Source organism: Podarcis erhardii (assembly GCF_964252035.2).
Source record: "Podarcis erhardii genome assembly, chromosome: 4".
NCBI classification, from domain to species: domain Eukaryota; kingdom Metazoa; phylum Chordata; class Lepidosauria; order Squamata; family Lacertidae; genus Podarcis; species Podarcis erhardii.
The window spans coordinates 81,277,354-81,298,329 of record NC_138508.1 but is presented as its reverse complement, the minus strand read 5'-3'; the positions used below and the strand labels follow the sequence as shown (position 1 = coordinate 81,298,329).

The window sequence follows — 20,976 nt, the reverse complement described above, 5'->3', positions numbered from 1 at the left end:
TGACAGCGCAGTAGGCAAATATTAACCCGTTCCTTCTGGTCTCACCTGCTCTGTGGCTAGTGATATTTGCGGAGACAGAAGATAGCAGTTTTCTCTCTTGGAGAACCATAGAATCATAGAATCATAGAATCATAGAGTTGGAAGAGACCACAAGGGCCATCGAGTCCAACCCCCTGCCAAGCAGGAAACACCATCAGAGCACTCCTGACATATGGTTGTCAAGCCTCTGCTTAAAGACTTCCAAAGAAGGAGACTCCACCACACTCCTTGGCAGCAAATTCCACTGTCGAACAGCTCTTACTGTCAGGAAGTTCTTCCTAATGTTTAGGTGGAATCTTTTTTCTTGTAGTTTGGAACCATTGCTCCGTGTCCGCTTCTCTGGAGCAGCAGAAAACAACCTTTCTCCCTCCTCTATGTGACATCCTTTTATATATTTGAACATGGCTATCATATCACCCCTTAACCTCCTCTTCTCCAGGCTAAACATGCCCAGCTCCCTTAGCCGTTCCTCATAAGGCATCGTTTCCAGGCCTTTGACCATTTTGGTTGCCCTCCTCTGGACACATTCCAGTTTGTCAGTGTCCTTCTTGAACTGTGGTGCCCAGAACTGGACACAGTACCATAAACACTGATAACATACAGCAGTGGTTAGGAATGCTGCAGCATAAGTAACTGGGAGACTCGAGTTGTTTGCTTGCTTATGCAGTGTGATCAGTGTGCATGGCACCTCACAGAGTACAGCTTCAGGTATATGGAAGATGGTGCTATTTTTCTTCTTTCATGTCTATCAGGTTTCTATGTCAGTACCTCTCTAGCTACATCTAGTCAGTACCCAATGTTGCATCACATTCCACATGACCCAGAAAGGGAACCTAAGTGTGGAGAGAGAGAACTTTTTCATTCTCAGTAGCCCTAAGGGCACGGAGCAACCTTAATCTTCACCCCAATTCTTCTCCTACATGCACCCATTTACTCTCATCCTTTTAGGTAAGTGAATGATTGCCATTCATTTCTGAGTAAACAAGAGCTCCAGGGGTGTACCTAGGGGGTTGGCTAGATTGGCCTCTGCCAAAGGTGCAGGCCCATGGGGGCACAAAAATTGCCCCTCTCCACTCTGGCTAGGAACCTGATCTCCCGTCCATGTGCTCAGGCAAATGGACCGATGGAAGAGGAGAAGGGGAGGCAGAGCAAAACAGACCCAACCGCAGTGGCTGTGGAGGAAGTCACTGGCAGAGTATGAAAGGCGCCGAAAAGCAAACTCTTTGAGTTTCTGGTCCACGGTCTCTCCTGGCTTCGGAGTCACTGCTACATCCCCTTGCCAAGGATGCAAGGGAGCCTAGGTAGGCCTCTGAAGATCTGTACTTGGGGACACTGCTATAATGATGGGAAAGCTGCCCTCTCACTCCTGATACTTCAGAAATATGTAGAGCAAAAAAGAACCACATTTTCCCAAAGGCCCTTGCCACTTTCCAGCTCTCCTTAGATATACACCAACCATCATGATGAACGACACTTTGCTTAAAATAAAATTTAAAAAAAAAACTAATTTAGGTGTGAGTGTGTGTGTTTCACTAACACTGTAATGTTTGAGAAGGTATCTATGAACATTTGTATAATATTTATTACAGTGATCAGCTCTGCAAACATTTCAGTTTCTTGCTGCTGTGCATCTTTCGTTTTGCTCCAAGAAATGCTCTTTTTACACACTTCAGTTTCACCTTTTGTTAAATTTTGAGTGCAGGAGGAGCCCGGCAGTCACGTTTTATATTTAAGTAAAAACACAGAGCAGCCAAATATGTATAGTTACGGCTTCCGCATGCCCTGTTCATGCCAGTCTGAATTCTCATGTATCTTGGCTGGGCTTCAAGATGACAAGTGATATATCACGGCAGCAACTTCTCCTTCTCTGCCAGGGGAAACAAACACCAGCGCTTTCTTTGCTTCTAGTAATCTGCCATAGTGGAAATATAAGACAGTTGAATAGTATGAGGCTAATACGATATATGTTTATTGAGGTGATGTTGAAAACGTGCATGCTTGGACTGCATGATTCTGCTGTGCTACTTAAAAAGTTATTTTGATGATTCTTTCCCTTATCCCTAGAAAAAATATTGTGGTGCACTGCATGGGGAGTCTTGTCTGGATGTGATGCATGATTGATGCAAAAACATGGTGGTTTTGATTCTGATGCTTATATCTTATAAACTAGTTTGATGGCCTTTTTGACAGAAAAGTGGCTAAAAACATGAAGATGACCAAGTACAAGGTTTCCTTTATGTCATTTTCATAAAATAATCCAAAACAGCAGTTTTCCATGTTGCAAGTTGGTTTTGTTACAACCCTTTAATTTGTAGCATACATAAAGAAGCAGATTATGACCGATATGAATTTACGTTGTCTAAGGTGCCTAGAACTGTTAATATTAGGTGTTAAAATCCATGGATGCTACACAAAATGCATTAGCTCTCATAGTTTTATTTATAATTGCATATAATAATTCAAACATTTCAGTATTTGTTCGGCTTCTTCAACAGACACAGACACTCTCCAAATATCTGCTTTCCTATTTTTACACAGAACAGAAGTACAGTGGTACCTCGGTTTACGAACTTAATTCGTTCCAGAAGTCCATTCTTAAACCGAAACCGTTCTTAAACCAAGGCACACTTTCCCTAGAGGCCTCCCACCGCCAGTGCCCTTCCGCCATTCGGCTTCCGTTCATAGACCGAGGTAAAGTTCGCTAACCAGAACACTACTTCTGGTTTTACGGAGTTCGTATACCGATTAGTTCATAAACAGGGCTGTTCTTAAACTGAGGTACCACTGTAGCTGTTTCTTTTCTTTTCTTTTCCTTTACAAATTGATATAATAACTAGCATTGAATTAGTTGCACTTTTTTAATGAGCTGTGGTTACCTACGCTTGTAAGAATTCTCATTCAATTGTTGGTTTTGCTCTTAAAGCAAATATAAAAGTTCAGGAGCTAACAATTAATGGTTGCAAGGTGGGAGGCGTAAAAGGCAGGGAAGAAAAAAAAGATAAGGAACATTACCATCTCCCAACAGAGCAGAATAGCTTTAAAGCTTAGATGCTAAACCTTTCAAGTGACAGACTTGCCGGTTCTAACCTGAGCAGTAACTAACCCCTGTGCACACGTTATGTAGCCGTTTCTGTTGAGACCTTAATATTTTTCCACTGCAGGACTCTTTTAAGGATCTATCTCCTTCACAGCTGTGCCCTTGTTAGCACTTGAGGAAGGGCCCTCGCTCAGCTCCAGAGTGTGCAGAAATTCTCAGGTTCAGCCCCTAACATCTTCAGCTATAGCTGGGAAAAACACCTGCCTGAAACTCTGAGAGTGCCCTTGCCAGTAAGTGGATGAACCAGTTGTATGACTGTATAGGTGGATTCTAGTAAATCCCCTCCCCACACCAGTGACAGTTCAATGCCCCTCGCGAGATGGATCCCTTAGAACTGTGTTTTCCAAACTTGGGCCTCCAGCTGTTTTTGGACTACAGTTCCCATCATCCCTGACCACTGGCCCTGCTAGCTAGGGATGATAGGATTTGTAGTCCAAAAACAGCTGGAGACCCAAGTATAAGAAACTCTGCCCTAGAAGCATAAAGGATCCCGGAAATAAATAGAAATCGGGGGCAGAGGGCACATGCTATCATTCCTCCAGTGGCAGCTGTTAGGCTGTAGAGTCAGCAAAAATTAAGTGTCCTGTCACCAGACAGAGTTAGTGCCTGCGCTCTGCAGTCATGTTGCCAGGATTCCATAACAGCATATTGGGAGCTTGCATGTGCAGTCTCCTGCCTCCCTATTTGGCAGTGGAGGAGGCATTTGTCCCCTTGTGGCAAATTGAGAAACCACTGTGTTCCCCACCATCACCTGCATAATCTCCAGTTGTGCAGAAAGTTCCGTCTTTTTCTGAGCGCCCCTTTTTTGTTGCCTTGTAGGGAGGGGAGACACTGGCTGGAGGGGGACCCCCACTTGGCTATTAGATGAAATAATTTGAAATTCCCTACGTACCTTTCTGTGTCTACGTACTGACAGGGATAAGCAACATTTTGAATGGCTATAGGAATAGTTTTCGATCCTAAGTTCACCTAATCTGACTCCTGGAGACGCAATTGTCTCTCATCCTCAGCTAGCATGTAAGCTTCACAGTTATAACAATCAGAAGCCTAGCCTGACGAGACAGGGCAGCAGCACCTTATGGGTAAATAAGACGTCATTCTTTGAACATTAAATCAAAACAGGCCTCTTAGTTTCCTACACAGTGAGCTGCATCTGCTTTTAAGCGGTGAGTGTGCTCTCTTTGGTTGCAGATGAATCCGATGAGAACAAATGTAGAGGAGGGAGGAATGCTGTAGCATTCATAGCGAGGGCAATGTGTGATTTTCTACATTGGCTGTACGGATTTTAGATGCTTAGAAGAGCAGGGGCTGCTGGTCTATTTCTGTGAAGTGTCAGAACAACACCGTTTCAAGTGCAATCTGAAAAGCAGCGATAATTGCTTCATCAAGGTCAGAACTCTGCAGCATTTTTACAGAACCCCCATCATGTCTGCAAGCCAAGTGTTGTTATCTTATATCTGAGTATCTCAATGCATGGCATATCCTTGTGCCGGTCGCGTTGAATAGTAAACCGAGAGACGTTCATTCAGAGCTAGGCCAGGCACAGCTTTCAGTCAGCGTACCATCTGCCTATGTTCTTCCCTCTCCCCTTGAGCAAATGTTCAACAGTATAATGCAGGGTTATGCTGGTGAAAGGCTGGATTTCTAGGGTATCTGTTAGCATAGTGGCTGTGAGCCAGAAATTCTCTGGTTTAAAGCCATGAACTCATTGTATGGCAATAGTCAGGCTACTGTTCTCCAGTCGGTAAGATGATGCAGGGATACCTTTCCAAGCTGTATTGTGAAGCATTCAGAACACTCTCGATATATTCTTTAAAAATTATTATGGTGTTATTAACAATTTGGGAAAATACTCTCATTTTCAGATCTTAATCATAATTAACCCGATATTTGATTAGCTTGATCACATATCTTTGGCAATTTACAAAGCAGAATGCCTGATTTATGATTTTAAAAATTAATGGGGAGAAGATTTGCCTATTCAAGCTATTCGAATATTGCATTAAGGCAAATCTTCTTTCCATTAATTTTTAAAATCATAAATCAGGCATTCTGCTTTGTAAATTGCCAAAGATATGTGATCTTTGCAAAATCAGCAATTCACCCCCCCCCCCACTAATGTGCGACATTATCCTGACAGATGAGAACAAGAGTGATATTTCAGTATCATATGGATGTGTGAGATGAAAATGGCATAATAATAACTGGCTCACTTTAGTGAGGCATAGATAGTGGCCCTGCTAGCACTTTGAAGGTTATAGTCTTTGTTAATTCTTTATTAGTGCGTATATGGTATTCCAGACAAACCAACTGTAAGAGATCCTGTCCGGCACAGGAAAAGGGAGACCATTTTGGTGAGGCATGGTGCTCAGCTCCCACACTCATTGCAGCCATGGCTGATGGGAGAATGCTAGGCATTGCTGGGCAGAGGGCAGGTTCAGGCTCTCAGACCATATCTCAGTGGCTGAGAGGAGATAGAGAAGGATGGGAAGCCAACACCATCCTTTCATCCCTTGGAATATTGTCTGATGGTTGTTCAAAACCACCAGCTGTGCCTGAGGGCTAGACCAGAAATGATGAAACAAATGGCCAGCCAGATGATGCTGGACTCTCAACACCCATTAGCTCCAGCCTATACGGCCAATGGTTGGAGTTGGGTCCTCAATCTGTTTCCAGACATTAAGTCCACCTGGAAGAGATGTTCACGCAGCCCAGTGCTGGACTCTGGGCTTCCATTGCCCGCACATGCAGCATGCATGTAGCAGAGCCACAGGACTGCTGGATACCAGGTTGAGAATCATGCAGGAGCCATTCCCTGCTTCAGCACATGTGTGGTCTGCTGATTATATGATGGCCCATCTGTTGAGAATTCCATTCCTCCCATGCTGCAGATATGTGGGACTGTTAGATGTCACATGCCTGTTTACATTCCAGCACTGATTATTGGAGCCTTGTGAGAGGAGATACGCTGTTTCCGCTCTGTATAGCTTTTGCAGTCCTTTCTCTGAGGAAGAAAGACAGAGAGAGAAGCCATGTTTTTCTTTATTCTGTTACGTTTGCTCTAATTTGCAATAAATAAGGCTTAGATATTACTCCTCAAGGCTAAGCTTCTGTTTGAACTCTGCTTGCCATGTGCTCATGTCCCTGGACATGGGTCACATCAGCGTGATGGGAGACCAGAGTGATGAATCCTGGGCGATGCTGCGTTGGGGGCAGGCACCAGGCCTCGGTGTTATCACCCAGCACCATTGTATGATCTGATGGAAAACTCCATATATGTGTTGCTCATAAGGTTTTATATATGGGAACCAGCAGTTCCCTGTTCCCTGTATCTTTCCACATCACGCCATCCTCTTCCAAATGCATGACAAGATCATACTTTTACAGTGGTACCTCGGGTTAAGTACTTAATTCATTCCAGAGGTCCGTACTTAACCTGAAACTGTTCTTAACCTGAAGCACCACTTTAGCTAATGGGGCCTCCTGCTGCTGCTGCGCCGCCGGAGCACGATTTCTGTTTTCATCCTGAAGCAAAGTTCTTAACCTGAAGCACTATTTCTGTAACCTGTAACCTGAAGCATATGTAACCTGAAGCGCATGTAACCCGAGGTACCACTGTAGTAACCCAGCAGAGTTAAGGCCATAGGCCATTGTTATCTCAGTACCATATTTTGATGGTCATTTAGCCGCTTTCCCCATCCCATCCATTTCATCACTTAAACGTAGCCGACACCATCCCATCTACTGCAGAGAGCAGAAACAATCAAAGCTTAGAAATATTTCTAGAACAGTTCATAAGATAAAAGCAAATGGGCTTTTCATGTTAACAGGCAAGGTGAAAAAAAATACCTGCAGTTTTATGCCAGTCTTATCTGGAGGACAGCTGGGATATTTCTTGACCTAATGTAAGTTAAGCAACTAAGCAAAATTGTTTGAGCCCCTTCAGGCTTGTTTCCTTTTTTAAATAATGGTTTTTTAGTACCTTGCCAGATAAACAATTGTGATTCAAGGGACAGAATATGAGCCCTGAACGCCCATCCTAGCTCATGCATTGAGCAAGCTGTTATAAACTTCTCGGACTTGTTTCTCAGAATGTAAAATGGCAATACTTGTAACCTACCATATACAGGTTTTCCTGTGAGGATGCAAATGTGGACTTTGAATTCTGACAGCTGTAGCACCAGTGAGGTTAAATGTTAACAAATTTAGTGTACCATAAGATTTTGTAGACTTGCCCGTTAAAGTTTATGTCACAAAAGCCTTAAGGTATCACAGGGTTTCTCCCCTCCCCCCTTGTTTTTTCCTGTTTGGGCTACAGCAAATTAATGTAGCTCTTCCCTTTGAATGGGATAATGGGATAGTTATTCCATTGCTTGCATTTTCTTTTCTTTCCTTTTTTTTTTTTTTAAAAAAGAAACATTATTATTCAGAAAACTGAATACTTCCCTGAGTTTGTTGTAAGTACTTCACCCCCATTTTATTTTTTAAAAGTTTTCTATTATGTTAAAAGTTTCATGACCTTAAACTGAGAAACAAAGTTGTACTTACCGTATTTTTCGTCCCATAGGACGCTCCGTCCCATAGGACGCACCTACTTTTTTGGGGGGGGGGAAATAAAGGGGAAAAATTTTTCCCTTTATTTTCCCCACAAAACCAGGTCGGGGAACAGTGGGATGGCGGCGCTGCGCCTCCCAACTGTCCCCCGAGCTTGTGGGCTGGCCGATGTCTGCCTGGCGCGAGGGGCGCTCTGCTTCAGGGTGCCCCAGGCGCCGGGCAGCAGGCTGGTATCCGCAGCGTGGGGAGCCCTGCGGAGAAGTCCTGCAGCGTTCCCCATGCTGCGGATGTCTGTCTGGCGTGCGGGGCGCTCTGCTTCAGGGCGCCCTGCTCGCCGGGCGGCAGGCTGCTATCCGCAGCGTGGGGAGCCCTGCGGGGAAGTCCTGCAGTGCTCCCCACTGCGGATGTCTGTCCGGCGTGCGGGGCATTCTGCTTCAGGGTGCCCCACGCGCCGGGCAGCAGGCTGCTATCCGCAGCGTGGGGAGCCCTGCGGGGAAGTCCTGCAGCGCTCCCCACGCTGCGGATGTCTGTCCGGCGTGCGGGGCGCTCTGGTTCAGGGTGCCCCGCCCGCTGGGCGGCAGGCTGCGGACACCTGCGCGAAGCACGGGGCGTCCTCCAAAGGGCGCCCTGTGCTCCGCGCTGCAGGCTGCCGCCCGCAAGCCTTGTGCGCCGGGGGGGAGTTCCTGAAGCCTGGAGAGCGAGAGGGGTCGGTGCGCACGGACGCCTCTCGCTCTCCAGGCTTCAGCAAAAGCCTGCATTTGCCCCATAGGACGCACACACATTTCCCCTTCATTTTTGGAGGGGGAAAAGTGCGTCCTATAGGGCGAAAAATACGGTAAATCATCATTCAAGCTTGATGAAGCTAGGAGTCTTGAATATGTCCTTTTGTATTTATTCAATTTGTATACCATTCTTTATCCAAAGGTCCCAGGGCAGTGTACAATATTAAAAACATATTTTACATAGCATAATAATAATAAATGATATAACAGTCACAGAAATAACAACAACAACAACAACAACAACAACAACAACAACAACAACAACAGGTCCACCACATTTAAAAGGTCATAGGTTGTTTAATGGCTAAAGACCTGGATAAAGAGGAATGTTTTCACCTGGCACCTAAAGGCATGAAATGATGGCTCCTGGCAAACTACTCTGAAGAGAACATTCCACAAATGGAAAGCCATCACAGAAAAGGCCTATTCTTGTGTTGTCGCCCTCCAAGGTTGAGCAACCTGATCTTTGAATTTTGCTTGAGCTGAAGTTTCTGAACCGTCTTCAGAGGCACCCCCATGTATAACACACTGAAGTAATCTAACCTAGAGATTACCAGATCGTAGGGCACAGAAGTGAGGCTATGCTTGTCTAGATAGCAGCATAGCTGGGCCACCAGCTGAAGCTAACAGAAGGCACTCTATGTCATCAATGCCACCTTTGCCTCCAGTGACAGCAATGGGTCCAGGAGACCCTCAAGCTGCGTACCTGCTCCTTTAGAGGGAGTGCAATCCCCTCAAGAGCAGGCAGTCTTCCATCCACCCAGTCTAGGGAACCACCCACTAACAGTGTCTCAGTCTTAACTGGATTGGCTCTCACACAGTCCAGTACCAAGGCCAGACACTGGTCCAGCACATCCACTTCCATACCTGTAGATGTAAAGGAGAAATAGAGCTGTGTGTCATCAGCATATTGCTGACAACACACTCCTAAACTCCTGATGACCCCACTCAGCGGCTTCATATAGATATTAAACAGCGTGGGGGGGATATAGTTGAACCCTGAGTGTCCCCACATTGAAGGCCCTATGGTGCTGAATAACATTTCCCAAGCATCACCCGTTGAAGACGGTCATCCAAGTAGGAACAGCACCCCTGCAAAGCAGTGCCCCTCACCCCCACCCACTTGGATAGGCTCCCCAGGAGGATACTGTGGTCAGTGGTACGTGAAGCAAAGACAGCATAATGGATCTTCCACCAGTTTTTGGGTTCTGCATTTGCTGACAGGGCTGAAGCAAGAAAAGTAATGCTTCATCATTGATGTGCCAATGGAATAGGGTTTCGGTACATTGAGCTTTAAGTTATTATTAGAAACTCATAATGCTTAGGTTTATTTATGGTTTCTTGGATGTACCTTTTAATGGGCTTAAGTAATAGCATATAAAGCAGTGGATACACTTCACTGCTCTTCCTACTTCACTGCAGTACTTTTTCCTTTCCTTGCAGGGATATCAGTGTCATTGTCCAAAGGAAATCTAATACAGAGTGGTAGTTTGATGGGGGGGGAAGTGCTGTCTTGGGGTGTTGTTGTTTTTTTGGTAGACACAATAGCTGTTCGTATATAGTATATTTTATATCGATTATTGGCAATAAGCAGTATAAGAAAGCCTTTTTGTTCTGCTGTCCTCTAAACTATGTAGTACCCTCATGAGAAGAATCAAGTTCTGTTGAATAATGGGTTTAATAACGCATGCCTTCTTTCGTTATTCAGTATTACTTTTGTTGAGCAAGGCACAGGTTGCCTTCTCAGTTCTTGAGGATGTAGTGTAAATTACTTAAATCTGCATTTTGGAATACTTTGGGTCCCCCCCCCCCAATTGTTCTTCGTTCATGTTTTGTTATATTCTTATGATAAACTGTTCAGAACATGAAGTCTTAAGCAAAAAAATTTCAACAGGCTTATACAATCTATTTTTCCTAATGTCTTCTTTGGCCATTAGCAATTCTCCCCTATGACATCATTGAGAGTTTGACAAGGTCTGAATCCTGTCCTTACCTCTGTTCTGACCAGTTCACACCAGAAGGCAGGATGGTGGGTACAGCACCTTGGAGAACTCCAATTGAACAACTCATTCATACAAAGATGGACTGAGTTTTCAGGATGAGGCCCTCCCTCCAGCCTGCCGCTTCTCCACTCCTCTTTCTTAGAAATGTGAAATCTTAAAGGACCAAGTCCCTGGCTTAAAGTGGTGTGCTTTTTCTTTCTATGGCTTCCCATCTGGTGCAATCTCTGCAAGACTGTTGGGAGCCAGAGTCAGAAGTAGGTCAGCAATAAAAAACACCAGTGTCAGTGAAGTTAACTATTCAAAGAAACCAAAACAGCACAGGCCTGGGGATCACAACAACTCTTCCCAGTAGGTCTTGCCCCCCAATGAGACAGTTGCAAGGACTGAAGTTCTTTGCCTCTCCTGGTTCCTTCCCCAGCAGCCTAAGGCTCCTTCACCTTGTATCTCATTCTGGGAAACCAGCGGGGAGAGGAGCTGGTCGCAGCAGAAATGGGAGAGTCTGGCTTCCTTACCAGCCTGATTTATTGCTGCCTCTTCGCCCCCTTCCACTCCAGCCTCCACTTCTGCCTCTGATTCTGGGCTGCTCTCTGCCCCAGCTTCTACCTGGTCACTAAACCTATCCTCTGAATCTTGAGTTTGAGGCTGGGGCCATTACAACTTCCTTTTTAAAAGAACACCATTTAAAATAAATTGAATATAAAGTCTTAACAACTCTTTCCTTAACAAGTCCTACTAATTCCATACATCCAAAATAATAATGCGTAGAATCATGGATACTTCTGTACATATATATTTTAGAAGATTTCAGATAAAGGCCTTCTACCTTTTGTCCTCATATTAGGGTTCCCCATCCATACTTTATGGTTTTCATAATCTTTTGTGATCTGCCATGGCAGGAGTTTGCACCTCTCCCCCAAGAAAGGCAGCATATGAATCCTTTGAATAAATCAATGTGTTACACCCCCCAAGTAAGCAGGGCTTCATAGTCAATCCCTCTTTCTAGAAGCGGTGCTGCAACTATTTGTCGCATAGCTTCAAAACTTGGAAGAGCTTCACAAGTGGCCCCTCAGCTTTGTAGTTTGCAGAGAAATATGCGCAAGCCCTGGCAGTCTCCTGAAATAGCTCCTTGGATTACAGTGCAAATGATTAGGGAAATATTCTCAATCTGTATTCAGAGAGCTGGGATGTGTCAGCGTGCATGCCTTTTCTTTTCTTTTTAGAGTAATACGAGGACAAAATATAAAACTCGCCATTTAGAGTAACAGATTTGAATTGTGTGGGTTTGCCTTTATTGCTCCAGGGGTAAGGGACTTACTGAAGGCAATTAAAGGCAGGATTTTGACAGCTCACTCCTATGTGTCATCTAAGTATCGCTCAGGAGAAGATAGGCAAAGACTTTTGTGGGGGGGCGGGTTAAGATTTTGACAGCTATTAGAGAATGAAGGATCAACTGATGCCAAGAGACGGGGCTAGCCAGTTCAGTGTATGACTCATGTCTATGCAGAACTACTGACTGAAATAAAATGACACATTCTTTTTTCCACAGTGTGCTGGAGAAGAAAATTGGGTGGACAATCGGACTATTTATGTTGGGCATCGTGAACCCCCTGCAGGCACTGAAGCATACATTCCACAGAGGTATCCGGATAACAGAATAGTCTCCTCAAAGGTAGAGTGTGCTTTTGCATAATTTGCCTAATGCTTTTGACTCTGCTCTGTCAGCTTCCTTTTTCTTTTTTCCGCCAACAATTTTATTTTTTGCTTCCTGAGCTACCTTTGTTTACCAGCAGCCGCTCGGAAAGGAATTATAATAAAAAGTAGATGTTGCTTCCCACCATTAAAATTTGCTTGCAGTCAAATTGTCACTTGTCTGTGCTCTTACAAGACAGTGCTGATCTGTTCTTACGATACACAGTCATAACAGGCATTTTTCAGAAATATCTAGCAGGGCAGTTTCCAGAGGACCAGAAGAACAATTTGCCGCTGGGCTGCTTTACCTGCGGCAAGTTGTAATTATCGCTGTGTGAACAGCTGAATGACAAACAACACCTTCCAGTCTCTTCTCTTCCTATCATAATCACAGCATTCTTAACCCAGTGTCAGGACCCTGTGGGGTCAGGCCTGCAAGCAGTCAGAGGGAAGTGCTGGGTGGCTTCAAATCAGTTAATTAAATCAAACAAGTCAGGATTGGGTACATCGTCAGGTCAGGCAGAAGTCCAGAGCAGCAAATAGAAATCAAAAGGATGAGAGGTGGGTGAGTGCGGTCAAAGGGTCAAGCAAAAGTTGGGAATCCAGGGAAAGGAAAAGGAAGCAAGGGAAGGCACAGGAATGTGCATGTCTAATCTGTGATGAGTGACCTCTGGCAGGGTCCTAGATCCCTCCCACCTCCTGTCCAAAGGTTGGAACCTGCTAACTAGGCTTTGGGAAGGAGGCGAGAGGAATCTAGGACCTCATGTCTCCTTCTCATCTAGACCTCCTTCCCATCTAGACCTCATGCCTCCTTCCCAAATCCCAGTGCCTCACTTACCTTGCTTTGGGAAGGCAACAGCACCGCAAAGGCTGATCACCAGATGTTGTTGAGGGCCCATCAAAAAAGGCCTTGAGGACACACATTGGACTACCCTGTGCGAACACTGCCAGTTGAACCCATAAGAATAATAGACTTCCATGTTACATTTTATAGTTACTTTATCATGCTATCTGAATTTCCTATTAGCTATATTTAAAAGGACACTTTGCTTTACGGGCTGTATGTGTCAGAAGAGCTGTCTGATTGTGTTACTGACTTAATATTTAGCGGAAATGCCACCTGCAGGTCGTATTGGAGCTCACTTGCTCAGAGGCATGTCAGTAATGGCTAGCCAGCTGCAGATAGAATATTAATAATAGCTTTCTGGAATTTTGTTGCTAGCATTTGTGTGATATTGACAGATGTCACCCCCATTGTGAATCTTATCACTTAACCTGGTAGTTTCAAGTAGAGACATCTACTGCTGATGGAAGGTGAATGAAGAAGCAAGCATGAGTAGGAGGCATAGCAGGAATTGAGGATTGTGGGAAGGAAATATATTATCACCCAGGACCAATATGAGAAGAGAAGTCATTGGCCTATTCCTCTAGAATTAGACCTGACCAGAGGAGGACTAGCATGAAGTTCAGCAGATGGTTTCCCTTGATCCAGGCCTGGGTCTGCTGGAAAGCTCCCCATCTCATAGGTAACCATTTCTAGAAAGAGTCACAGGTGAATTCCCCTTGAATTTCCAGCAGATTTTCTCAGCCTTCTCCTACAAGATGGCAGCTACACCTGTGAGCCATTCAACCATGTAAAAATTATGAAAGTATTAAATTCCCTACTCCAAACAGATATTCCTCCCCCAGCCAGGACACCTGTTATTTCCTTCTGGGTCCCATGCTCATTTGTGGTGTTAATTCTTGGTAGACCATCCAAGTATGGTTTCGTTCTTCTACACCTTCCGAAGTTGCTCCATGAATTCCTTCTAGCACTCTGCCCCTGTTCCTCAAATAACTGTCAAATTCAAAAAGGTGAAGTTCGTCCCTTCTGAAAAGCTGGGATTTGATATGTCAGTCTGCTTAATAATGCCAACCGCTTGCCTCAAGTTATGCAATTCATAATAATATTACTTTGCAGATAGGTTTTGTGCTTACTTAGAGCAGTTAAGTTTATATATGCCATTGATCCAGGCAAAGTTAACTCTGCCAAAGTTCTTTGTAAATCAAGATTTAAGCTTGATTAACTTTCTCAGAACTGGGATCTATATATAATTGATTCCCCCGCCCTTTTAAAGCCATTAGTTCCTAATGTATACCATTTGATAAATTTGAAAGCACAGCATGTCATCAACAGTCCATTTCTGCCTCTCTTTTTCTCTTAGTACACTTTTTGGAACTTTGTCCCAAAGAATTTATTTGAGCAGTTCCGAAGAATAGCTAACTTTTATTTTCTCATCATTTTTCTTGTACAGGTAAGATATACACATTTCTTTCTTTAGTTCTTTCATTTAAAACAGGATATACATATTTGATATGGATGTCCAAAATTAAATATTTTGAGTCTTCAGCTATGTTATATTTTTATAGGGGTAGAAAGGGAATTTGTCATGAAGTGTTTTTGTCTTTACAATTACTTACATGTTTTATGTTGTGAACCACCCTGAGACTTGCAGGTATAGGGCAGTATACTGCTACTAGTAGTAGTAGTAATATCACCCTGCCTTTCAGGAATGTACATCCCATTAAACTTAGGCCATATCCTCAATGTGCATTTAAAGCGCTATTATACCACTTTAACAGTCATGGCTTCCTGCCAAAAACCCTGGGAACTGTAGTTAAGAGGGCTGAGAGTTATTAGACTCTCACAGACTATTCCCCTCACTACAGTTTCCTGGGTGGTTTAACAACCAGGGAACTCTGGGAATGGAGCTCTGTGAAGAGGATAGGGAGGGTCTCATAACAACTCTTAACTACAGTTCCCAGGATTCTTTGGGGGAAGCCATGACTATTAAAGAGGTATAATAGCACTTAAAATATATGGTGTGGATGTGGGCTTAGCTATACATAGGTGAAATTAGAAAATGATAGGGGGGAGGGAACCATGTTACCTAATCAATGCAACGTACAATGGACTATGCAACAAGTAAGATGCTTTTCCAGGAAGCTAAATGGTATTTCACTGCAAGTGGAAAATTGAATACTTAACATTCCCCTTTCCAGGTACTGTATATGGTTCTGCTTAAGCTGTGTTGGTATTCTTTGTGTTGCTGTGGCTCAAGGTCACTTTATACTCTGCTGTGTGTACAGCAAACATGTGTTTGCAAACAATTGAATCGTGCAGGCTTATTGGAGGTCTGTGATTAATTTCAGATCCCTGTCGAGTGTACACTCAGTGGTAAGCCAGATTTGCCTCTGCATAATAAGTGCAGTAGCCGCTAGTACCGTGCTTTCTGATAAGTTAATTAAGTTGAATTAGTCAGCGTGGCCAAACTCTTCTAAGATGTTATGGAAGTGATGTATAAATCACTGGTTATCATCTTAATGTTCAGATGGTTCAGTTTTAATGATTGCAGAGTACTTTATGAAAGGCTGCTAATAAAAACGTTTTAAGACAATTTTTTAAAAAACAACAGTGCTGTTCTTTAGAAAATGTATGCTAATTCTTTTCTCCTCCTAGTTAATTATTGACACACCAACTAGCCCAGTGACAAGCGGGCTTCCACTTTTCTTTGTCATCACTGTAACAGCTATTAAACAGGTAAGAGCATTGTCTGTTAAAAGTGAAGATAGTATAAATTCTGCATGGTGTTTTTTTTTTTAAAAAAAATTAAATTCATTTCCTGAGATATTGTTTTTCTGGATACCAGAAGTATGAGTGCAACCCCAACCATGCAACCATCAGCAGTGTGATAATTTTGAACCTAATACACCATGGGTAGGCAAACTAAGGCCTGGGGGCCGGATCCGGCCCAGTCGCCTCCTAAATCCAGCCCGTGGATGGTCCAGGAATCAGCGTGTTTTTACATGAGTAGAATGTGTGCTTTTATTTAAAATGCATCTCTGGGTTATTTGCGGGGCATAGGAATTTGTTCATTTCCCCCCTTCAAAATATAGTCCAGCCCCCCACAAAGTCTGAGGGACAGTGGACCAGCCCCCTGCTGAAAAGGTTTGCTGACCCCTGTGATACGCCATTATAGTCAGGAGTGTATGCGAATTGAGTTGGAGGAGTCATGTCATTTTTTTAAAAAGACGTCAGCAAGCAATCATCATAATTTTCAAACTCCTGCTCTGTTCCCCACCTCCGCCTCTTCCCCACCTTACACTTTTGAAATTATAGTTTCTCCAACAATGTTTTACAAGTCTAATACAAATGATAAACGGTTACCTTTCTGGGGAATTATAAATATTTAATTGGCTATTCCATTTAGGGCTATGAAGATTGGCTTCGTCACAAAGCCGACAATGCAATGAACCAGTGTCCTGTTCATTTCATTCGACATGGCAAACTGGTTAGAAAGCAGAGCCGCAAACTCAGAGTGAGTCCCATGTATTATTCAATATATTTCTTGGATGGAGATTACTTGGTGTGTCAGAAAGAGAGAAAGTTGGATACAACTCTCCATGATATATATTCCATGAGTATAACTTTCTTCATTTCATAAATATTGCTTCTGCCTGCCTTTAAAAGAAAAATTAGTCCCATGTATAAGGTGGGCTACACTAGAACACAGCAGAGCCTTTTATGAACTGGGGTGAAGACTTTGCTTCAAAAAGAGAATCAGGATGCAAATAGAGAAGTAGTTATTTTGGGATCCTCATCTGTCACTAAAAATATGCAACAGTGGTGGCAGGAGCTAGATGACCCATAAGAGGGAAGCATCACTTGTGGCCTTTTAGTGGTTGATGTTAAGTACTGAGCACACAGGTTTATACCTTTAAAATTGGTTACTAAAAATCCAGCAGTGGCAGTGGCATGAGTGATAACCACCTTGGAAATGGCATCTCATGTAGAGTGCCACAACTGCTGTTGGCAAAGTTTTAGTCAGAGGTTAGTCCTTCTTTAAATGGGGGAGGGATACTGAACAAATCTTAAGCTATCAAGCTTAATTGTATTAAGAAGTATAGAGTGTTCCATAGGTTTAAAAAATTACATCATGGAAGCCACTTCCACATAGGAATTTCTGCCTTTCATTTCTGTAATTCAGAAATTGTCAGGAAACCCAAAGCAGAAAACGACAGCAACCCTAAAATAGCTCATTGAGTACTGAGCATGCTTAGTGAGCATGGAATGTTAACTAACTGTTGGAGTGGGGAAAATGAAAAACAAGGGCTGAGCAGGGACTAAAATTCAGTTTTCTAGATGAGTGCATAGCTTGATGGCTGCCTGAAACACTTGTTTTATTTTAGTTCATGAAAGCACAGCATTCCCCTGTTGTTTCTCCTTAATATCTAGTATTTTGAGGTATACTGCTTCCAAATATGCATGCTCTAGTTAGTTGCCACGGCTAGGAAAAGAATTGATCACATCTTTGTAAATTATGTCATTTAAAATTCTTTGAAAGGTTATTTTGTTTGCCAAGTAGGTCAATGAGAAGGCTGTGCCAGATGATTCTGTCTCATTCCTCTGGAGAGAGAGAGAGGGAGAGTTAGTTTTGCATATTATTTTACTCCAACAAGAACATGAAAAATGACTGTATTTTTGGTAGAAATGTGCTCACATTTTTCATCCTGCTCTAGTTTAAGCAGAGCTTAAACACACACACACACACACACACACACACACACACCCCCGCATAGAAGTGCCTTGTTCTGAAATAATGCAATAGGATAATTTTGGACATTTGGTTGTTGTTGGTTTTTTTTTTAAAAAAGCAACCTTTTCTTTTCTTTTTGCAGTCCTAAAAATGATAGTTTGCTGAAAGGTTACCTATGTTCATATAATCCACAGAAGGGTATACTAATTATGTTACAGCATGGATAACTTCTTACGCATTTGTAATTAATAGCTGTTGTTAACTCCCTTTTAACCTCTGCAGGTAGACTTGATAGCCATAGCCATAGTAGGAACTGGCAGTGAATGTTTACTTGGAAGCAAGTCTTACCACATCAAAGAGCACTTATTCTCATACAAGATGTATGGGATTGCTGCCTCAGTCCCTGAGGCATAGGCAACTGCAAGAAAGGCAGGGACAACACAGGGACAACCGTGGATTTTCGTTTTTTAAGACACTTGGGATTGACAACTTAAAATTCTTGCTTAAACATTGACTGATTACACTCTTCTCTTCCAGGTTGGAGATATTGTAATGGTAAAAGAAGACGAAACATTCCCTTGTGACTTAATATTTTTGTCCAGTAGTCGGGCAGATGGAACATGTTTTGTTACGACAGCAAGTTTGGATGGTGAATCCAGTCATAAGGTGAACAGCATTTGATGAAATGTCAATATAAGGCTTAAAGATAGACACTGAAGGCTTCTGCACTAAATGATGTACATATGACTATTAGAGTGAATAGCTTAAACTTGTTATCCTTATACTGTTGTACCTTGGATCTCAAATGCCTGAACAAATCGGCTCCCGAACGATCGAAATCTGGAAGTGAGTGATCCGGTTTTTGAATGATTTTCGGAAGCAGAACATCCGACGCGGCTTCCAATTGGCTGCAGGACCTTCCTGCAGCCAATCAGAAGCCATGCTTTAGTTTCCGAACGTTTTGGAAGTCTAACAGACTTCCGGAACGGATTCTATTTGACTTCCAAGTTACGACTAGTGAATTTTATTTTGTAGGATTGTAGATTTTGTCATTGTAAAAGAATATAAAACATTCCCCTGTGGCTTTACAGTTTTATCAAGGGCAAATAGAATATATTCTGTTAATAAACAAAACAATCACATTTGGGAACACGCTTGAAAAATTTGATTGCTCCTTTTTGTAAATATGGGCTGCTGCAACAGTTTAAAACTTGGTAATTGTAGTTTTCTATTAATATTTGACTTACTTTGCAACGTGCTATGGAAACCTCGTAATAATTTAGAATTGCAGAATTTTACAACAGTTGACCATTGCACTCATGACAGAAGTTGGTTTGTATCCCCCCCTTCATTTTCAAAATTCTCACTTCAGTTTCATAAACACCTTGACTTGATACTGAGCTACACTTTCTTGTCCTTTCTAGACGTATTATGCTGTCCAAGATACAAAAGCCTTTCAAAGCGAACAGGATATCGACACATTGCATGCTACCATTGAATGTGAACAACCTCAGCCTGATCTTTATAAGTAAGAACATGTGGTAATTATTTTCCTGAATTGTCAATTGTCCCATAATTATGTATACTGTGTTATTTATATGATGTTAGCCGCTCTGATCCCAGCTCTGGCCGGGGAGGGCAGGGTACAAAGAAAATTTGTTGTTGTTGTTGTTGTTATGTAAGCAGCATATTTAGTACAGTTGAGTTGGTTCCTGTCTTTTTCCTTCTCTCTCTTCCTTTGGAGAACTGTGTGTGTGTCCTGACTCCCAGCTTAGTGCTGGCAGGCATAAAGAAAACACCTTAATTCTCACAGGTGAATGCGTGTCTATAACTGATAATTAGGTGAGAATGCTTTGAGTGACATTGTAATTGAGATAGATTGAGCAGAGGTGTGTAGAGGCAGGAACATCAACAACTACTTGCAGCTACCAGTTTTACCAGATGCCAGCTAGAGAAAGAAACAGGAAGTGACTGCTTGCAGGCTGAAGCTGCTGCTTTTGTTGTATGGTTGCTGCTATCTCTCTGATACTCCATTTGATCAGCAGCGGGGTGGCGTTTGGAATCAGCAGAATGGTTGTTGTTGTTGTTGTTTAAATAGTAATACAGTCATACCTCGGGTTGAAGTAGCTTCGGGATAAGTATTTTCGGGTTGCGCGCTGCGGCGACCCGGAAGTAACGGAGCACGTTACTTCCGGGTTTTGCCATTCGTGCATGCACAGGCGGTCAAAATGACGTCATGCGCAGAAGCGGTAAATTGCAACCCGCGCAGACGTGGGTTGCTTTCACTTCTGGATGCGAACGGGGCTCCGGAACGGATCCCGTTTGCATCCAGAGGTACCACTGTAATATTTTCGAGCAAAAAGGGGGATACAGTGGTACCTCGGGTTACAAACATTTCGGGTTACAGACTCTGCTAACCCGGAAGTAATGCTTCGGGTTAAGAACTTTACCTCAGGATGAGAACAGAAATCGTGCGGCGGTGGCGTGGCGGCAGCGGTAGGCCCCATTAGCTAAAGTGGTACCTCAGGTTAAGAATGGACCTCCAGAACGAATTAAGTTCTTAACCCAAGGTACCAACCACTGTATATAAAATTCATAATGAAGAAATATTCCCATATAATTGCAGGTGTTAGGTTGAATCAGATGACAAGGCCTCAGCAATCTCTGAGGGGAAAACCGTACCTGGAAGCAGTCATAGGAACTCAGGCTTACCTTTCTCCTAGTATCTCTCTCCAGAATCTTACTCCATTGTCCCTGCGTAATGTCAGTGCACCCCTAGAGATAATCGCCGTTCACCATCCTGAAATTTTGATTTTCAACATCTTGTCACAGTATGTGGAATTAGAAGTCAGGATATGAAAACAGTACTCCAAATGAAAGAAAACCCCTACTTTGACTGTAATCTTATAAACTGCTTTGAGGTTTTCTACAATCAAGCGGTATATAAATGCTATGAGGTAAACAAATATATGATGAAACGAGGGAAATAAGTTTTGGGTGAAAGGTCAAGTTCATTTATTGTGGTGTTCCGTTTTGCGTTTGCATCGAGGCATCCAGGGACAGCTAAGGATACAAGCTGTAGAAGTTTTGCATTAAGGGGTTGGAATGCAATGCGTTTCAAAGGTGCATTTGTGATTCATCTCCCTAGAGGCAATAGCTGAACTTATTTGCATGCAAGGCTGTACAATTACTGGAATACTCTTCTCTGCATTCCTACAGGCATAATGATATTGAGG

The 20,976-nt window shown here is 43.0% G+C and overlaps 1 protein-coding gene across 3 annotated transcripts in view; it reads left to right on the top strand.

The window, feature by feature from the left end:
* ATP11A (ATPase phospholipid transporting 11A) overlaps positions 1-20,976 on the top strand; it is a 110,626-nt gene that overhangs the window by 48,246 nt on the left and 41,404 nt on the right. For all 3 annotated transcript variants that reach the window (XM_081858051.1, XM_081858052.1, XM_081858053.1), the window contains exons 2-7: positions 12,022-12,144; positions 14,369-14,458; positions 15,664-15,744; positions 16,415-16,522; positions 18,278-18,406; positions 19,165-19,268. In XM_081858051.1, the coding sequence (XP_081714177.1) occupies positions 12,022-12,144; positions 14,369-14,458; positions 15,664-15,744; positions 16,415-16,522; positions 18,278-18,406; positions 19,165-19,268 (635 nt within the window). The remainder of the gene's footprint in view (positions 1-12,021; positions 12,145-14,368; positions 14,459-15,663; positions 15,745-16,414; positions 16,523-18,277; positions 18,407-19,164; positions 19,269-20,976) is intronic.